Below are 21,259 nucleotides of genomic sequence, written 5' to 3'. Positions count from 1 at the left end.
GTGGGCTTTGATCCATGAGAATAGAGAGAGAGCTATAAGTAGCCAAGTCAACCATGAATAGTCTCATAAGTTGCAATTCTTGAGAAGTTGAAGAGCTTAGCTAGGGCAAGGAGCTCATGAGGGAGAGGGAGAGCTCGTGGGAGAGAAAGAGAAGAGCAAGCTTGTGGATTCGTCGAGCTAAGGTACGAGAGTTAGATTACATATTCGTGAATGATTCGGAAGAGGGGAGGATGTCGATTCCTCCATTCCCAAACTCTTTCCACTCTATTTTCTTGTGGGTTTTGTGGGTGATTTTCTTAATGGAAAATGGATTCTTTTGATCCTAACATGTGTAGTGAACTCATGGTAGATGAGGTAAACAACTTTGGGGAGTTGAAAATGGGAATATGTAGATGTTTGATCAATGATTTGCATGTTTATGCAACTTTGCTTATTTTGCAAGAAATTGGCATGATTTTGATTATTTGAGGTATTTGGATGTTTGGAAGGGATGATTAATGTTCCTTGATACCATATATGTTTGGAATGGCTGTTTATATGAATTTATAACATGTTTGGATGAATTTTTGAGTTGATTCAATGTTAAACCGCCTTAGAAAACTCAAGAACATATATTTCTGGTGTAGTTCGCTACGGATTCGCTACGGATTCGCTTAGCGAATAAGTTCGCTACGGATTCGCTACGGATTCGCTTAGCGAATAAGTTCGCTACGGGTTCGCTATCTGTTCGCCATGTACCTGCAACCCTCTGATGTAGTTCGCTACGTGTTCGCTACGTGTTCGCTACGTGTTCGCTACGGGTTCGCTACGGATTCGCTCAGCGAACAGCACTGTGACAGCAACTTTTTGATAATTGTTTTAAGTACAATTAGGCACTTGTAACATGGTTTAAGGGTATCCTTACATGTTTGTTGATACATGTTGATGTTGTTAATGCTTATTGTTAATCGTTATATGATTCACACGCGTATGCAATGACTTGTAGTTCAAGTGACTATGTTTATGTTTTAGCATTAATTTGCAATGTTAAGGAAATGATGTGTGTTTTATGACATAAGTGTAAATGAAACTTATGTGTATAAAAATGGTTATGCAGATAATTATCATGTGAATAATTATGATTTGAGTGATAGGATATTGTGTTATCCTAATGTGTTAGATGTTGGAATTGTGTTTCCGCATCAGTGAATGAATAGCTTCGAGCTAGATAGCGTCATGTATTTGATGTGTTTAAAAGTAATCATGCATTCATGAATAATTGTGTTATGGGAATCATGTGAATTCCAATAATTGATGAAAATAGATTATGTTTATGAAAAGTGGCCGAAGATGGGATTATGTTATCCGAGATCTGGAGCCCATATCCAAACATGATATAAAACTGTGAGACTCCTCTTTATGAGTGAGATGGTTGATGATAACCGAGATCCGACATGATTTAAAACTGTATTGATGATGATCCTGCATGATCTAAAACTGACACCATCCAGCAACGATGTAAAACTGATGTAGAGTCCGTGCATGACTATAATCTGAACAGTCCGTGCATGACTATAATCTGAACAGTCCGTGCATGACTATAATCTGAACAGTCCGTCATGACTGAAATCTGAACAACGTGGAAATGGTACCACATGCATTAGTCGTGTCTAGGGATGACATGACATTGGATAATTGGCATTAGATGCATTAGGGTAAATGCACATGTATTTGATAATTGTTATGTGACATTATCTGATCGGATTGTAATGTGTTTTCCGTATGTGTTAAGCTTTGGTATTTACTAATTGTTTAATACTGTGATTGTTGCCATGTCTTGGTATATGAGTAGAGTCCGTCATGACTATAAAATGAACAAATGTAGAGTCCGTCATGACTATAAAATGAACAAGTGTAGAGTCCGTCATGACTATAAAATGTACACTTTGGTAGTGTCCGAGAAGACGTGAAACTATATGATTGGTGTGTTTGTAAATGAATGATTAATTGGTAGTCGTATTTGACGATGTATGTGCGTGAGTTAGAAATGTATGATAGCGTGTGAAGTGTGTAGTATACTACTCACATTTATATTTATGTTTATGTTTTCTAACTCTCTGCTTTGTGTTAATTGCTGGACCTTTGGGGGTCCAGGTTGACAGGTAATGTGTTAGCCTCGTCCGAGTGCAATGGTGAAGCTCTGCTCTGATTGAGACACGGGAAAAAGGGGTTTTTATATGTATACGCATGTAGTCCTCTTAGTATACTCTGTTGGTCTTAAGCTTTCATTTGAAAAGTATCCGTTTTGTATAACTAATAACGCATCGTTCGATGCGAGGTTTTGTTTTTAGTTCATTCGAATATTTTACTAGATAAATGTATTAGTATTATCTTTGAATGAAGTTTGTGATATTCAAACCAGCGCTTTATAAATCAGATTTTCAATTTTTCCGCTGCGTATTTTCGAAAAAGATTTTATAAAGGCAGAGTTAATTAAATAACGGGTTTGGGTGTTACATCATACATTGACAAATTATGCTACTGATTCATATAACTCATAACAATCTCAAAATAACAATCATATATATACTAAATAAATCATACATGTGACAAATTATGCTATTGATTCATAGAACACATGACAATATCAAAATAATAATCATATATACTAAATAAATCATACATGGGACAAATTATGTCACTGATTCATGGAACTCATGACAATCTCGAAATAACTATCATATATACTAAATAAATCATAAATGAGACAAATTATGCTACTGGTTCATAGAACTCATAACAATCTCAAAATAATAATCATATATACTAAATAAATAATACATAAGACAAATTATGCTACTCAAAGTAACTATCATTTATATTAAATAAATCATACATGAGACAAATTATGCTACTCTTATAGAACTCATAACAATCTTAAAATAACAATCATATATATACACACTAAATAAATCATTCATGTGACAAATTCTGCTACTGATTCATGGAACTCATGACAATATCAAAATAACTATCATATATACTAAATAAATCATATATACATGAGACAAATTATGCTAATTTTATAGAACTCATAACAATCTTAAAATAACAATCATATATATATATACTAAATAAATCATACATGTGACAAATTATGCTACTGATTCATAGAACTCATGACAATATCAAAATAATAATCATATATACTAAATAAATCATACATGAGACAAATTATGTCACTGATTCATGAAACTCATGACAATCTCAAAATAACTATCATATATACTAAATAAATCATACATGAGACAAATTATGCTACTGATTCATAGAACTCATAACAATCTCAAAATAACAATCATATATATACTAAATAAATCATATATGGGACAACTTAATTTGAAACATATTTCTGATATGTGCTACCTAAATGTTTCATTATCAGTTTCAATTTTGCTTTTACATTGTTTAGTACTTTGACAACAACAAGTTGTAATTCAGTTCAAGTTTTTGTCTGTTAATTTAGTGATGTATAAGTTCTAATCGAGTGGTTGACAATGACATTTTTATCCACGATGTGCGCATGTTACTTTGTTTTGATGCCTACTTTAGGTTATGTAGCAAAATGTATGTTTGAAATTTGAACTTGATATGTATCCATACATTAACTTATTTGTACTAAAATCTTTGTATTAACCATGATTTGTGCCTATGTTTTAATTGGTATTCAATGTTTTATTACTATTAATGTTAATCATTTTTGAAATAATCATACTACTTAATATATTAATGAATACAGAATTTGATGGCTTTTGAAATGTGGACTTAACAAAGTGTAACTTAAAAATGTGGACTTAGCAAAGTGTAACTTAAAAAAAAAATACGTGTAACGTTACGACCCGTCCGATAGCACGGGTCTATTACTAGTTTGACTTAAAAATACTTTAATTATTTATTTAATACATGAAGCTATCATCAATTTCTTAATAAATATAGGATAATTACATATGAATGAAAAACAAGCGGACAACAAGCCGCGCCGCTAATCCTTTTTTAACGGCAAAACCAATTCTCTTAAAAACAACATTCATAGCTCTAGGGGACAAAACATTGTTATTCATAACCTTTTGAACTCTTTGCAAAAGAATCACAATCTCTGGTGATATGAAGCCAAAAATGTCAAATGCAAATGGTATGAAATCATGTTGATTGTCAAAACATGTTTTCTCATGTTTGTCCACTTTACTTGAAACAACTTTGAGGGTTGTCTGTCCCACAGTAAAAGTCATAACCCCAAATCCAACAAGTGGCGAAACTATAGTCAAATCCACACATCGACATGAGAGTCGACTGTCCTTCCTGTGGGTCAGTCAAAATGTTCACATGCGCCTCTTTTTTCACAAATATTCATGTGCGCCTAAAAATATCAAAAGCGACATCTCAGACAAAGTCGTGCCTGCATTTAAAGTCTGGGAGCTCTCTACAATGTACTGCGTGCTCCCCAAAGTTATCCAGACATGTCTTACGGTAAAGAGAGCAAACCTCATCAATAGGAAATAAAGGAATCATGAGGCGATATTTAAGGATAGTACGATACTCAACTGGTGACATATGCCGACCTAATCCATCAATAGGAATAACAAGAAAATCATGAGCATGTGTTGCTTCCAAACATCCAAAAACTGCTTTCTGTCTTGTTGTCATATTAAACTCAACTTCCATGTCCTGAGCAATTTTACCAAACAAAAACACGTCAAAACATGTTGGGCTTTAAGAACATCCACAATGAAGCTCCTTATTTTTTAGTACTTAAGTGGATCCCACGTATATACATCACTCATTTATAATTGTTTAATCATAGTACTTAATAAGCACTCAACCCCTCCAACTCAATACCTCTTAAAAAGTTCTAAATTGGCCACACCAATAACACATCACACCAATAACTCTACATCATTATAAACGGGTCCCACAAAAATTATATAGGTACTATTGCTTATTGTAGAACCGATACCTATTAGGTACTCATTTCTGTTTTGCTCCAATGGGAGTACCTATTAGGTACTAATTCTTAAGAAATATGTACTCACCATTGGAGATGGTCTAAGACTGACAGTGTTTTATTTTTTTGACAATTGACGGAAAGTGTCATTCATAATAAAACTGCTCAAGTTGAAATTCTGAATTATTTCATGAAGATGATCCAAAACACTACCAACTTTGTCTCATATTTTTATTTTACACACACATTCGATCACATTTCATTATAATTCTATTTATGGAACAACATTTTCAAAATAATATCATAATATTACTTTAGCTAATCATATCTCAAAATAACATGTATTTTCAATTTTAACTCACAACTTAAAAACATTTTTTGGTACAACAACTTAAAAACACGTTAATAAGATAATTCAGGTTTCTTTCAACTTAGTAATGGATTTTAAGTTTAAATCCAAAAATAGAAAGGTAGCATAGTTAAAAGTTTTTTAAAAATTTCACCATACATACATTTTTTTTTGTTAAGTAACTTAATAATAATAAATTACACCATTAAGAAGAATAATTAGAATGATCAGAGTTCGAACCCCAACCCCCTACATATATAATACATATATAATATATAATGTAAAGTCCTGCCAATTAAACTAAGCTCACGAGACATCGTACAATATATTTTTAACCGCATATACCAAATAAAAAAAGAAATCAATAGAAGCATATTCTAAAAAATTGTACTTAAATCAAATCAAAGAAATCTCAGCCGTTAAACCATACAATATTTCATGAAGAAATCTTAGCCCTTTTATTTTCTTCATATATATTTATATTTATTGACACACATATACAGTCTCTCTCTCTTTGTTTCTCTCTCTAACATACAGCCACAACGCACGAAACCCTCTTTCTCTTTATTCTCTCTTTCGTTTCTTCCATCCCCAAATTCTCAACTTCTCCTCTCTGCAAACACCATTCAAATCCCAATTCATCATATATATAGCTATATATATAGATATATACTCGCAGAGAGTGAGAGAGTAAGAGAAAGAGGGATAAATATCAATGGATTCGGATCAGGGAAAGCTTTTCATCGGTGGGATTTCATGGGATACTAATGAGGAGAAGCTGAAGGAGCATTTCAGCAATTATGGTGATGTTTTGAACACTTCAGTTATGAGAGAGAAGAACACTGGAAAACCTAGAGGCTTTGGTTTCGTTGTTTTTTCAGATCCTTCTGTTCTTGATAGGGTTCTTGAAGACAAGCATGTTATTGATGGCAGAACGGTTATGCTTCTTCCTTTTTTATTTTCTTTTTTGTTTTTTCATGTAGTTTTCATTCAATGTTGTTGTTGTTCCCTTTTTGTTTGAGTTAGGGTTTTTGTTTCAAAATTTGTTTTTTTAGTTTTAGTTTGTTTATTGTTGTTGCTGTTTCTGAATTGGAGGTGGGTTTTTGTTTTGTTCATTGATTATGGCTTTAATTTTGGGTGGGTGGGTTTAGTGATTTTTATGGGTGGCTTAGTGACATTTTTTGAATTTTTTATATGATGTTGATCTATGGATTGTTTGTTTTAATTGGTATGCAATTATGTTTAGTTGTCTAAGGTTTATAGCATGAAACTTAATTGTTTTGTTCTTGGTTTAATTTTATTTGTCTAGCTTGAGATAAGTTTGTTTAAAACATGGTCCTATGATGACAGTTTTGTGTGCTGATTTTGTGGTCAAAGTTGTTTAGAAAACTAATGATAGTTATGCTACCGGCTTTAGTTAACTATTGTTAGTGATTATTGTGTAATAGAATTGAATGACATGGATGGATAGTTCCTTATTTTTTGTTTGCTGTAAAAACTAAAAAAGCTCCTTTGTGTTAGATGGGGAAAAGATTAAATGCTGCTTCCATGGTTGTAGGTACATTGATTTTCCATTGCGGAATATGCAGCTTCTAGTGAGCATGTTTAAGATGCTTAGTTAAACGATTTAAAATAGAATGTATCTAATGAAAGTCAAGTTTAATGTTTCACTTTTTTATTTCATGTTTTACTTTTGGCAGTTGTTAAGAAGATACATTAATGTTCTTTCAAAATAATAATGCCTTGAAAAACATTAATTGAAAAAAGAAAAAGCTTTCAATAGATTAGGAACTTGGGAAACCAATATGGCCATTTAGTGAAGGATGGTGGTGCCACGCCACCAGCTCCATACTTGAATATGGATGTGCCATATGTTGGATTTTTGGCTCTCCGCCATCCGACATCAATAACATTGATTTTATCTCCACTGAGTATTTCTGCTGACATGTCATAACCTGGAAGCTGGAGCTGTTGTGTCAAATACATTGATTACATTTTATCTGTACTAACACTTATGAGTTACATCTATTTGATATTTTCTGAAACATTGGCTAGTATATTTATATATGTTTATGACTGATGATATTGCGATAGTTATGTTAATGTTTTAACATTTGAACCTCTACTGAAACTTTGAGATGTAAAGGAATAGAGTTTTTTTGGAGTTGTGAATATGTGATCCATTTCCTTCAACAAAGTGCTTAATCTTGAGTGTGGATTAGGAATCAGAATTATATTTTTTTGTGTGGATGAGCTTGCTCTTGTGTGAATTCAGTATTAGTAATGATTCTCATGGGACATAGTTTTATCATGCTTAGTTTCGTATGTTTTTGGATTTGCTAACATTCCTGAAAACAGACAGGACTTGACACTTCCAGCTTAAAAGATCAGTTTTGATAGTGCTGATAGCTGTAGAATATTGATATTAATTTGTGACCTAGACCCTGTGTTTGCTTTAATTCTCACTATTGATTATAAACCTAACTAGCAACTTTGTAATTTTGTTATTCAGGTTGATGCCAAGAGGGCGTTCTCAAGAGAAGATCAACAAATTTCTGGTAATTCGAGAACTGGAAACTCCAATTCTGGTATGAATTCGGGTAATGGTGGGAATATGAGGACAAAAAAGATATTTGTTGGAGGGTTACCTCCCACTCTGGCTGAAGAAAAATTTCGTCAGTACTTTGAGGCTTATGGACTTGTAACTGATGTTGTAGTCATGTATGACCAGAATACTGGACGACCACGAGGTTTTGGGTTTATTACATTTGATACTGAGGAGGCAGTTGATAGGGTTTTGCACAAGACATTTCATGATTTAAATGGTAAACAAGTAGAGGTAAAGCGTGCACTTCCAAAGGATGCCAATCCAGGTGCAAATAGCCGAATGGGTGGTGCTGGAGGTGGTGGTGCTGGAATGGGTGGTTATCCAGGGTACGGGGCTTCTGGTGGCAACCAAAATGCATATGATGGTCGTTCAGATTCTAGTAGGTATATGCAGCCTCAAAGTGCTGCAGGTGGATTCCCACCGTATGGATCCTCTGCTTATAGTGCTGCTGCTGCTGGATATGGGTATGGTTCAGCTAGCAATGGCCTTGGTTATGGTGCAGCATATGGAAGTTATGGTGGTGCTGCCGCTGGTTATGGTGGACCTGCTGCTGCAACATATGGGAACCCAAATGTCCCTAATGCTGCTTATGCTGCTGGTGGCCCAAGGAGTTCATGGCCTGCTCAGGCTGCCTCTGGCTATGGCTCTATGGGTTATGGTAACACTGCTCCTTGGGGTGCTCCAAGCGGGGGTGCTGGATCTGGTTCAGCAACTGCAGGTCAATCTCCTAGTGCAGCTGCTGGATATGGGAATCAAGGTTATGGGTATGGTGGTTATGGCAGCGGGTATGGTGGAAGTGATAATTCTTATGGGAATCCAGGTGTATATGGTGCTGTTGGCGGGCGTACTGGGAGTGCTCCAAATAGTAATGCTAGTGGTCAGGGTGGTAGTGAACTGCAAGGTAGTGGTGGCAGTGGCAACTATATGGGCAGCGGCTATGGGGATGCAAATGGAAATTCTGGTTACGGAAATGCAGCATGGAGATCTGAACAGGCTCAGGCATCTGGTAATTATGGGACTCCTCAGGGAAATGGTGGGCAAGTTGGTTATGGTGGTGGCTATGGTGGTGCTCAGTCTCGACAAGCCCAACAGCAGTAATTTTGATAGTTACATCTCTTGCTGGATCTTGAACCTGACTTGATGATCCCTGTTAATCTTAAAACATGATGAGCTTACAATGGTTTCTTTCAGCGGCAAAGGAGTTACTCACTTTCAACGTTCATACACAATGGGACTGGTTGGGTTGCTTGAATCTCAGTAGTTTGCAGTATTTGCTTTCCTAGTTTATAATAAGTAGTATGGTTGATGAGATACTAGATGATACTTTCTATTTTAGTATTTGTTTCTGCGTGTAGTTTTAAATTGCGTGTTTATGATTTTAGTTGATATGAATTTGTCAGTTATTGTAGCATTTGAGCTATAGTATTATATTTCACCTGATATGATGGTTTGATGCAGCTGATTTTGTTGTTATTTGTGTTTTATTCTCTTTCCTCTGATAAGAAATCTTTTGTGTAGGCACATGCTTTAATTGTTAGTATAAGTAGAAATAAGATGATGTAGTGATTGTAGTCCAGGTATTTACTGATAGCAGTGGACACTTTGGTTGATCACTTCGTAAGGGTAGCGGTAATGGTAGTAATAGTAAAAACTTTGAAGATGGCATAATCATTTTCCCCCTGTATTTGCACTTGTGTTGTACAGGAGGAGAGGTGCACGAGTATTGAAGTGGAGCCAAGTGTCCACTCATGTCATGACTAAGGAAAGAACTTATTCACTGTTGTGTATTTCTGGGCCAACGCTTCGTCAAACTTGGAGATTCCTGGCTAATGTCATAACCTTCAACCTGGTGTGTGGTGGCTGACAAATTTGTGGGGATGGTTTGCAGCACATTGAATATATCAATTGACTATGATTCATTAGAATTTTCGTCTAAATTTTAGATGTCTAGTTGTGGTTACCTTAGATTTTCATGTGTTAAAATTATGCTAGGAAAACTGTCTAAATCAATTTTAATGTGATAGGAACATTTTTTACTAGTAGAGTTTTCTCATTTGTCTTCATTCCTAACACTTCTCTTTCAGTTTTAGCTTGTGGGTCACCTGTAAAGGTGTGCAATTGGTTTTGCTCTATATGGTTTGTGTTTTATGTTCTTTGATATATTGTTGCAGTCATTCTTTCCTTTTATTTTTATTTTACAAGTGACAGGCTTTCTTATATTATACTCTGTTACCCGTGTTTGTTTCTTATTGAGCTATAAAAAGCTAATTGGCCATTAACTTGTGTTTAGTATGCACCATCAAATAGGTGGTGCATGACTCCCCTAACCATGGGAGTGGATCTGGTGGTGGTTTTTTGCATGTGGGTTGGGAAGGGGAAGGGGGTTGATATTAAAGGTAATATTTTGTGTTTCTTTGATAGTGGTTTTTATCCTGGTTGTGGTGGTAAAGATGAAACAACCAAGGCGGACAAGGAGGATATGGAAAGAGAATATTTTTACTTTGACTCTGTCTGTCACCATTGTTGTATGTTTCTAAAGCTTATGTATTTTTTTCTTCACCATTTCTTTGCACTTGTGAAAGAGGAACCACTTTGCTCCTTTTATAACCAGTCTTGCAAAATGCAGACGAACTACTTCTCCACGAGTAAGCCAGGTTATGGCTAAGATGAGCTTTTATGTAGTAGTAATTACGAAAATATCTTCATTTGTAAATCCATGACACAAGGCCAAAATGTTTGTTAATGGAATTCCAGCCTTTATTTTTTTAGCATAACTTAATTAAAAAGTTAAGTGTGTTTGTTCTTGCGTTTGGCTCAATGCCACCACATGTACCAGAGTATTTCATCATGAGAATACACAACCTACAAACTGTATTCAAAACGAATACACAACCTTCTAGAGTTGTTGATTTTTTCCATACATTATTGAAGATAATTTAAATTGCTACTAATTTAAAATTATGATTTTTATTGATAAGTATTATTGCATATAAAGCTTATTCTGTTTTAAAGAATGTATAATTTTTTGTATGAAAAGAACTAATTTATTGATGTTGAAGGGAATAAATGATTACAACAGAGAAATTATGGGATTATCAAGAAATGAGATACTCCTACTACATTATGTCAATGTATTTTGTAGGAATGTGAGGCTTGTGCTTAGGGCCAGCTTCTGTATGGATCACTGAATGCAGTAACGTTACCGGGGCGCGAGAAAACCACCTACATGCCACAAAAACCTGTCATATTACTGCAAAATCTTGTACAAATGACTTGGTCTGCAAACTTTTGTATGACTTTTGAATATAAATTCCAAGTACCTGATAAGTCCCAAGTGTGTGTGACTTGAAACCCGCGCCGCAGTAATCAAAATAGTATTCCCATGTTCTGATAAACTGTTCATTAAATCCGAGAGCCAAAATTTCACTGACAGCAGGAAAATTAGTTAGTGTTAGTATAGTTACTTGAATATAACATACAGAAGTACTATGTTTCATTCAAATCGATAAATTTTACCGCTGTCTCTCCAAGAAGTTTTTTCTCCACAATCTTAGCGTTTTATAGTAATGAATTCCAAAGTTTTCAACATGTTCCACGCTGCATTTACGAATATTCAGTTAATTACGGTTACGGTCTTAGTCCTAGTGAATTTTTGAGATTCAACTCGCTTAAACTTTTAAGTTTTATCAATAAAAAAAGAAGAATTCAGCGGTTATATAAATATATAGTATACCATAGTCTGGTTGTTGTGGCCATGGCTGATGTGATCCTACTTAGAGAGGGTAGGCAACCTCCTGGAAAAATATATTCCTTTATAAAATCAGAACTGCGCCGATATTCATCATAACGCTCATCTGGGATTGATATGAACTATAGAACATAGACCAAACCATCTTCAATAGTTAGCACACATTTAAATACAAATAAGATTGTATATTTGTAGTGACTTTTTCATTCAGAAAGTATAAAAAATGCATTTATATAAAAATCAAACCGATATAAGCAAAAGTTTAACAGTCTAAACAATACCTGGAGAACAAGAAGTCCATCAATTGCCAATACAGATTCACAACAACCGAAGAATTCTTCCATGTATTCATGCCCGACAGCTTCTATCATTTCACTGAAATATGCTTATACAAGTTATGTACTAGTTGGAAGATACATGGTATGTGTTCTCGAGTCTGCAAAATCAAAATGAATGAAAAAATAGCTTACCAAGATATGATCCTATCGTATTTGTACGTCTTTGGCAATTGGCGGTAGTCACATAGAAGAAGTTTGATATTGTCCTGTAACCATTAATTGATAACATTAAACATGCATGTACTCAAAAAAAGAACTGTACTCTTGTGAATATGTCGGAACATAAACACTGTAACAAAGAATAAAGATACCTGAAGACCAGCATCTTTAACCCTTTCTTCTGCAAGCTTGAGTTGCTCCTTCGACAAAGTGATGCCGGTGTATTTGCAACCAGTTCTTTTAACAACTTCAATGGCTAAACTTCCCCAGCCACATCCAATCTCAAGAATTTCATGTTTCTTCTCTATTCTAGCCTTGATTTATTTCAAGAAAAATTAGACAACTTTGCAAAACAAAATCTAAATTAGCAATAAAATAGAGACCAAAGGCACTCACTTTTTCAATTAGAAGAGATATTTTTCTCATTTGTGCATCTTTCAAGTCTTCATCTTCATTCTATCATATAATTTAAAAAGGAAAAAATGTTAACCAGCTAATGCAGAAATTTAGGTAGTAGTATTTGCATAAAATTTCAGCTCAAGCATCAAATAATTTTTTTTTCTTGCCTTGAACACTGCACATGAGTATGTCATAGTTTCATCCAAGAAAAGTGCAAATAGTTCATTACTCTACAAAGACAAAAGAAGAATATCTTAATTTAGTGTCAGAACTCCAAAAAATCACAATGCCTAGAAATGTTTGTAGGAAACTTTGTAGTTAAAATATAATGGTCTTTATTTATACCAGATCATAATGCCTAGAAATGTTTCTTCTAGCTTGTGTGAGAGTATTTTTCCTTGAAACATGATCCATGAAGAACTTTGCAGATGTCAAACCAGCAGTAAATAAAATCGGTGTCCACCAACCCCTAAAGAAACATGAGAAGAATTTGAAATGAACATCCAATTAATAACTTAGTAGTGTAGGCTTCAGTTGATTATATCAACTTACCTAGTCTTCTTCAATTTTGTGTTGGATGCATTTACATCTCTGTTGGCTATGAGAACCTACATTAAAATACCAAGGTACATGTAATTAAAGAGAAAAATCACAAAGGTAAAGCACTGCATATGATTGAGACAGGAATGCTTACCAAGAAAAAATTCAAGAGACCTTCATTTTTATCAACAAATGAAAAGTCTCCATTAATGTATGCATCTGCTAGGCCTAAATCTGCCTGTGTCATGACCTGAAAAACACATAAAGATGATTAAACTTTATGTCGTTGCCAACTACTTAATTTTAGAGTTTCACGACAAAGATAAACATGTCCTGTATATGAAGCACCAGCATAGACACGATACTGATAATAGAGACTGGTAATAATTTAACAAAATGGAAGTGATTGAATTAACCACATGCACCGGTGTCAAACACCAACACATGTTGGACACTGAACATATACACTTTCATTGTGAAATGTCGGTTTCTATATAGTGTCTTGTCACTTCTACAGCTAGAAGGAAATCAATCGATTATCGATGATCCTTGTTCTTGCAAAATTTAGAAGTGCATACCTTCCAATAAAATTGAGGATTGTGAACTCTCAAAACACTCTTTGGAGAACACTTTTTCCCAGTTCCCTCAAAGGTAAACATTGTTCCTCCTTCCTCCAATAAGCTGTAACACCTCAAGGTAAAATGCATCAGCATACTCAACATATTACAAGACATCTTTTTGTGTGGAAAATTCATATTAAAAATCTATACAACTCACGTTAAAGAACCAGTAGTTATGAAGCAACTAAGGAATCTCGTGACAAAGAGGCGTGCTCCAAACTCCTTCCAAGAAGGTACCATGTGTTTTGGATTGGTCTGAAGGGTACAACATCTTCCAAGAATACCATGAGCTGCAATCATGCCAGCCTGAAAGTTTAATCTTACACTTCAGTTGTTTGCTTTGTTTCAACAGGTTTGTGACATTTAGCAAGGAAATTCTTTTAGGAATATTGCTTTACTTACCTTTAATCCATCTTCATGAAATCCATAACCTGAAAACCACAAACTTTAACTTAGATCACATGTATAATTGAAACTCTGGTGTTTTAGTTCCTCTAGTTATCGAACAATTATTAAAACTTTTGATGTAAAGACAATAAGCAGGAATGTACCTTGGTATGCCCCCGAAAACCAGATTCTTCTTTTCCCTTGAATATTGTCTAGCTCTACCGAAGCTTTGTATGCGGCAACTGATGGGACCGGGTGGCCAGTTGACCACTTAAGCAATGTATTTTCTGGTACATGATCTGGATTTAGAGTTACCAAAAACGGTTCACCTGCTTCTTCAATATTCTGCAAATTATAATCAATACTAATCACCTACTTAATACACATGATATATCACTATGAAGAATGCATTTTTAATTACGGCAATGTTACCAACCTGAAGAATGTTTAGCCAGTATGTGACACAAACTTTGTCGTTGTTACTTCCAAGAAAATTCCAAGCACTCCATGCTGCTGGGTTTTGCGGCATCAAATTTTTATCGCGATGAAGATAAATATCACTGCCAATACAGATCAAAGAACGAATAATTATACATTTGGATATAAACAACAAAAGACTTTCTTCATATTAATATGGATTTTACCTATATGCATATTGAAAAGCGCCAATAATTCTTCTCTCGTCATATGTCGCTTCAACTCCTAATAATCTCAAAGCATCAGGTGCATGTACTGCCAATATGCATCCATCATACTTTTCTTCAGAACCATCTTTGCAGGACACAACACATCCTGCAAAAAATTTCAATAGTCGATACTAGAACACCGTTGAATTTACTTTCCTTTTCTAAAGAGGAAGGAATTGAACGAGTAACAATAGTTGCTTTTACTTACTCACCTTTTTCAGTTGCTGAAACCAATTCCACCTCAGAATTAGTTATTATTTGACTACCATTACTCTGAAGCTCTTCTTTAACCTGATTTTTTATGCAACAAATAGTTAATGTGGAAAGTTTGATTTATAGCTTAAGCTGACAGCAGACACTGATACCGTGATACGGCACTAACAGTCCAGCACTGACTCGTAAACACCGGTAATAATTAATGAAAATAGAAGTGATCGAATGTAATCACATATTTTGGTGTCTGACATACATTGATACGTGTCAACCACCAGACACACCTTCAATCTAAAGTTTAAGTAATATAGTATAGCTTAGGAATAAATTTCAAACTTAGCATCATCATAATCAATAAATAGCACCTTCTTAACATAATTTTGCGAGCGCCATTTGACCGTTAGCCACTGTGGTCTGCCGAAGAGCTGCAAAGCAGACCAAGTGAATCAATAACTAATCATGAACTTATTTGGATAATAATCACTACAGAAATCTTGAAGAGATTCAATTGTTTGTCTTAGTACCTGAAGTAGATAGTGATTGCGACAGAATGAGAGAACTGAGTAAGCAGAAAAGCTCAAAACTCCTTCAGAAGAGCATGACCAAATAGAACCACAAATTGGAATCTACAGTTGTTTAATGTCACAAATGTACACTTAACAAAAACAGATAATATTTATAGAGAAAACAAAAAAACCCGTCTTAATATATATAAGCCAAATGCATCCAGAAGTCCTTTAAGTTTCACGTTTGTAACAGTTAGGTCCTTTAAGTTTTTTAGGTAACAAATCGGTCCTTTAAGTTTCTAACTTGTTGCACCGTTACTCTTCTTCCAACTTAAACGACTTAACTGTTACAAACACAAAACTTAAAGAACCCTGAATGCATTTGACCTAGTAGGTCATATGTAATTGAACTCACAAGATAGGCTTTCACAAATAAATCTGAGTAACCCCTTGACTTGAGAAATTCCCCCAGAGACTCATTGTGCTCAATATCCTGGTTGTTCTCAAACATATCAATATAACTGCATCAATATATTATTTGTTACTTCTCAGTTCGCAAATAATCAAACACATACAGAATAATTAAGAACTTGTACTAGCATGAACTTGCCTTATAACATCATCTTTGAATTTGATGATTTCTCTAATCATTTGCCAAAAGTAAGGATTCAATACATTTCTCTTCTGCGAGAACAAGCCAGACAAACCATTTCTACTTCCCCATTCGCAGCCGCGACCTTTGTCTAGGCTGACGGAAAATGACATGTCTGATAATTCCATTTCGACGCCAAGACTCTCAAAGAATTCCATCATGTTGGGATATGTCACCTGTTCAATTGTCCATATTACATTGTCAATTTCCTCACAATACCATTGTTATAAATTTATAATCACTTCATAATACACTTGATATATTTCCATAGGCATCGACACTGATCGAACCCTGAACCAAATAGTTAAAGGGACCAGGTATCTAGCACTTGTGTCACACCATGTTGGTTTACAATAATGTAGTTTAAATAGAGAAAATTTCAAGATTTTGTTGATACATTTCAAAATTAAGCTTAAGAAGAGTGTATAATTTATATAACTGTCCTAAGAATTGTGAGTAGCATTATCTTAACTAAAATATATTTCATCCAAGAGGATTAATGCTATATTTCTAAGAAGGAACTGTCACGCCAGGACCACTTGGTGGGGGTCCATAGGCCAACTTTTGCTGTGGATTTAAATTCTATGGTTCTTATAAGCCCTAAAATATCTCTAAGGGTGTGTTTGGATGGAGGGGAGGGGAGAGGAAAATTTACTTTTCTCTTAAATCAATTAATGGTCATTGAAGTATTGAAGAACATGATTTTAAATATCAAATACATTTTAAAATATAAATGTAGCCCTAAAAATCCCTCCCAACAGACCCTAAATAAAAGATATCTCTAGCCCTTGAAAGGAAGACTTCATTTATTGTCTTAGAGTGTCGTATTCATATTAATTAAGAATAATATCAGTTCTGTCATCAAGTGATTTTCTAAATAAATTGGTTTTCTAAACAATATCACATTTAAAAGTTTTTCTCTATTTGTTACAGTTTTTTTTTTTTAAATGACTATCTTAAAAAAATCTAAAAATTGTTTCAAAGAAGAGACTATTTTGAGTAACTTCTCCATAAATCATTTTGAATAATTTATTTTAAATAAAATAATTTTCACTATTGTAAACAAAAAGTAGTTTTTTTATAAAAAAATAAAAAAAAATCTAAAATCACGTTTTTTATAATACAAGTCAACCTATCTCGGTTGATAAGAATACCACATTTTATTTACCGGAACCATTATTCAAACGTAAATACTCTACTTATTTACCTTTAAAAGGTAAAATCCTAGCACGACTGCCTAATATAAAAAATAATTTCCTATGATAATACTAGAAAGTTCACATGCTTCCTAATAATTATTTTTGGTGGGCAAAAACTGGTGCATGTAATGTAAGAGTTGAACTCATGCTCAACACATTAACATATCACTCAATCACCTTAACACATGCTTCCTAATACAACACCAGAAAGTACAAATGCTTCCTAACATTTTTTTTTTTTGACAGTAAATGCTTCCTAACATAACGCTAGAAGAAAGTACAAATGCGCTACTAATGAAAGCCGAATCAAAAGTTCTCTAAGTAGTAGTAAAAAAAAATTCGACATCTAGTATAGTTAGAAATTTATTTTTTAAGATAAATAAATAAAAATATCAGGAACTCGCATGATCTCTAATTAGTAATTAGTAATTACCATGTACTGCATAAATGTTACTAATAATTAGAAAAATATTAACTACTGCTCAAGCGATTAGTTACAAAAATTAAATATAATAAAAGTTATTTCGAAATTTGTGCAATTAATTTTTGAAAATATATTAAAAATATTATTTTTAATAATTTTTTTCTTCTCTTAACTACACCAGTGTTTTAAGGACCGGGATTCTATAAAGTCGCAAAACGCTGCAGTCAGTTGATTTTAGGATGTTTGATCAAAATTAGACGGTCAATATATCATTTCAGAATTTTATGTTAAACAAAAAAAAATTATTTTAAGATCTAAACCGTCTAATCTTAATCAGACGTTTCTAAATGACCGACTGCATGCGGTTTGACTGCATTCAATTCAATTCCAGTGTTTTAAGGCACTAGTTAATATAATGGTTAACATAGTACAGTTAAACAACTGGATAGAACTAGTAAAATAATACGCACTCTATTCAAAATTATGAAGATGAATAAAATATTCCTTAATTCAAAATTATACTCTTGTGATTAATGTTCTTCTCTCTAGACCTAGTAATACACACTACAAAGAGCTTAATAAGAGGCCATGCCATGGTGCTATTCAATTCACAACAAATTCACATTGCATCATAAACAACATAGTTTTTTTTTTTTTGGTTACAAACCTAAAAAGAAAAGAAATATAAAAACTAGATAATTGTAATAACTTCTTTTAAAAGAAAAAGAAAATCCTAAAAGCTTCCATTTCACTGTTTTGGATAATGTGATGCTAATGTTGAAACAAAACTTAAATTTTTAAGTTCAATCTTCACTTATACAACAATAGTTATAACATACCTAAATAAAATCCTCAATGAATTATGGACAATTAACAACAACAAATTTAGAAAAAAATAAGTGATTAATGAATGAATTAAATTACCCTATTGAAGACCATGAAACCAAGGTCCAAATCAACACCATCAGCATTAACAGTTTTTGCATGTCCTCCCAAATAATCTTCTTTCTCATAGAGAACCACATTGATTCCAGCTTTTACTAAAACATAAGCTGAAACCAATCCACTAATTCCACCACCAACAACTGCAACTCTCATCTCTTTCTCTCTCTGCCTTATCTTCTTCTCAATGAGAACTAAATAACAACTTTTCTTTTTAAGTAGCAATTTGAAACAAAAAGAATCTTAAAAAAAAAGTGTTTATAAAAATAATGGACCCTTCATTCGTGGAACTTAATCCTCCACAAACAAGTGAGTGAACAAAAGATGAGACCGTGACAAGTACCTAAACTGCAAGACTATTCATCCCATATTAAACAAAACAATTTGTTAAAGATATTAAAATACTATTTGGAGGACGTTACTCATAAATTTCAACTTCAAACTTTTTTTTATATTTTATTTTTGTCCGGTAGAAATTTCAACTTCAAAAATTTCAACTCATAAATTTCAACTCATAAATTTTAGTTTTAAGATGGCGGCTAGAAATTCCACCTTAAGTGTGATTAAGTGGAGTGTCCGGGTTTCGAACTCTGACTTTTATATAATATATGTGACGTCTCTACCAAACTAAGCTAAGTTCACGAAACTTCAACTTCAAACTTTTAATCTTAACTTTTCTGTATTTAATGTGTTTGAATTTTAATTTTAGTGCTCAGTATTACGACGTGTATGTCAGAATTACGATGATCTACCAATTTTTTAAAAGCTACAGAGTGTAGCTTCTGCAAAATCATGATGAATCATCACAGGACTAGAAAATAAATAATAATTAAATTTTGATGGAGGAATGTGATCGAGTTAGAGCTGTAAAAAGGGCCTTAAGGGGTCGGCCCTTTAAGGGGCGGACCCACTTATTCCTGATTATTAATTTTATTTAGATTTTAAACAATTTTTCTAGTGTCGTGAACTTATTCTCTTTTTCTTCAATCAGCACTGTCCACGATCGGCACCCTAAAAAAACTGTGTTTAAAATTTAAATAAAATTAATAATCAGAAATAAGTGGGTCCGCCCCTTAAAGGGCCGGCCCCTTAAGGCCCTTTTTACAGCTCTAAGTGGGTACTCGCTCGTCATTCATTTCTTATCAGTTTCTGTTTAATTTGTCCCATTAAACAACATGTACTACACAATAAGAGAGAGTATTTAATGTACTACTCCGTGACAATATATAAGCAAAAAATAACTTTTTAGATTCATTACATATTTAATGTATCTGTCTTATAATATAAACCAGATACAATAAATATGCAATGAACCTAAAAATATAACTTTTGCTTATATATTATCACGGAGGGGATATGCATGTTCTCGAAACGAGTATCCAATGTTTATCATGCATGGCAAATGTTTGTTGTGATGTTAAGTTTGCACATGAATATTTATGTATAGGGACCAACTATGAAGAGCTGCTGCTCCAACTGTCCCTATCCGTCATATCCAGTTTCTTCAATTTATCTATCTTAAATGGTTGTGGTAGATTAGTGAGATCAATTTTATTAAGTGGACTCTATTAATAAGGTAATTATTTGTATCTATTTCTCTTACTACCTCGGTCCCTAGTTATAAAACCCTGGTTGACAAAATATTCATTTATCTTGTTTTGATCGTATTTTTTGAATAATATATAAATGTAAATATTATCATATAAGATGTTGTTCAATTTGTTTTGATGAGTATTTTCAAAATATTAAATTTTTATAATTTTTACTAATAGACAATTAAAGATATTAGTGATCAAAATTGTGTACGTGCAGTGGTCAAAAAAGGTCTTATAATTAGAGACGGAGGTAATATAAATTATGAATTTAATTTATCTATTTCTCTTAAAAATTATGAATTTATATTAATAAGGTAATTAAATTTTACACGATTTCACCGATTTTACCACGATTTAAATCGTTCAAAATCGTGTCAGTTCACAATTTTACCCAAAACGATTATACCATCGATTTAACCGGAAATTGCTACCTAGAAACTAAAAAACTATGATTTTACGTTTTAAATCGTGATTTTAACAACCCTGGTTAAAGGTGTAATAGAAAAAATAATATTAAATACTTTATTGATATTGTAAAGCGACTTTATAATTTAGTATAAATTTTTTTCTCATAACAACTTATATATTAATTAATTTTGTACCGAGGGAGTAACAATAAATAAAAAAAAATACATAAATAGAGTAAATCCAAACTTTTATCATATTATTTTAAACAAATTAACTTGACAGAGGTGGACCGGTAGAATTTAGAAACATGGTATTTGTGAGGTAATATACTTTCTCCCTTGTAACAAAAAAAATAGGTTAGGTAGTACACCTTCCAATCACTATTATAAGTAGAAATTACTTTTTTAATTTATTGGAAAATTGATGTATTTAGTCACATACATTAATTTTTCATTGAACCTAAAAACTGATTTTTATTTTTTTATAACAAGGACCAGAGGATGGA

General features: G+C 33.3%; 2 protein-coding genes across 3 annotated transcripts; one reads left to right on the top strand and one right to left on the bottom strand.

Annotated features, from left to right (window-relative positions):
• Positions 1 to 5,799: 5,799 nt before the first annotated feature.
• Positions 5,800 to 9,395, top strand: LOC123902472 (heterogeneous nuclear ribonucleoprotein 1-like). Its single transcript, XM_045952200.1, has 2 exons — positions 5,800 to 6,267; positions 7,843 to 9,395. The coding sequence occupies exons 1-2, from the start codon at positions 6,046 to 6,048 to the stop codon at positions 9,034 to 9,036; spliced, it is 1,416 nt and encodes a 471-aa protein (XP_045808156.1). The 5' UTR covers positions 5,800 to 6,045; the 3' UTR covers positions 9,037 to 9,395.
• A 1,407-nt stretch (positions 9,396 to 10,802) lies between these two features.
• LOC123902471 lies at positions 10,803 to 19,166 on the bottom strand. 2 transcript variants are annotated; one of them, XM_045952198.1, is made up of 24 exons: positions 18,734 to 19,166; positions 16,145 to 16,362; positions 15,950 to 16,055; positions 15,553 to 15,654; positions 15,394 to 15,453; positions 15,028 to 15,106; positions 14,774 to 14,921; positions 14,566 to 14,689; positions 14,294 to 14,474; positions 14,145 to 14,173; positions 13,900 to 14,048; positions 13,701 to 13,803; positions 13,277 to 13,372; positions 13,135 to 13,190; positions 12,928 to 13,051; positions 12,750 to 12,812; positions 12,580 to 12,639; positions 12,336 to 12,497; positions 12,157 to 12,230; positions 11,968 to 12,061; positions 11,672 to 11,808; positions 11,455 to 11,535; positions 11,259 to 11,364; positions 10,803 to 11,160 (listed from the first exon to the last, which is right to left on the bottom strand). In XM_045952198.1, exons 1-24 carry the CDS (start codon positions 18,905 to 18,907, stop codon positions 11,098 to 11,100), a joined length of 2,589 nt encoding a protein of 862 aa, XP_045808154.1. In that variant the 5' UTR covers positions 18,908 to 19,166; the 3' UTR covers positions 10,803 to 11,097. The 2 variants fall into 2 exon arrangements, with proteins under 2 accessions (XP_045808154.1, XP_045808155.1); XM_045952199.1 differs by lacking the exons at positions 10,803 to 11,160; positions 11,259 to 11,364 and having other exon boundaries at positions 11,480 to 11,535; positions 11,672 to 11,732; positions 18,734 to 19,084.
• Between the last annotated feature and the right edge of the window lie 2,093 nt (positions 19,167 to 21,259).

The sequence above is a fragment of the Trifolium pratense genome, linkage group LG1, assembly GCF_020283565.1.
Source record: "Trifolium pratense cultivar HEN17-A07 linkage group LG1, ARS_RC_1.1, whole genome shotgun sequence".
Classification (NCBI taxonomy): domain Eukaryota; kingdom Viridiplantae; phylum Streptophyta; class Magnoliopsida; order Fabales; family Fabaceae; genus Trifolium; species Trifolium pratense.
The sequence above is the reverse complement of the archived record's forward strand: the minus strand, read 5'-3'. Positions and strand labels throughout refer to the sequence as shown.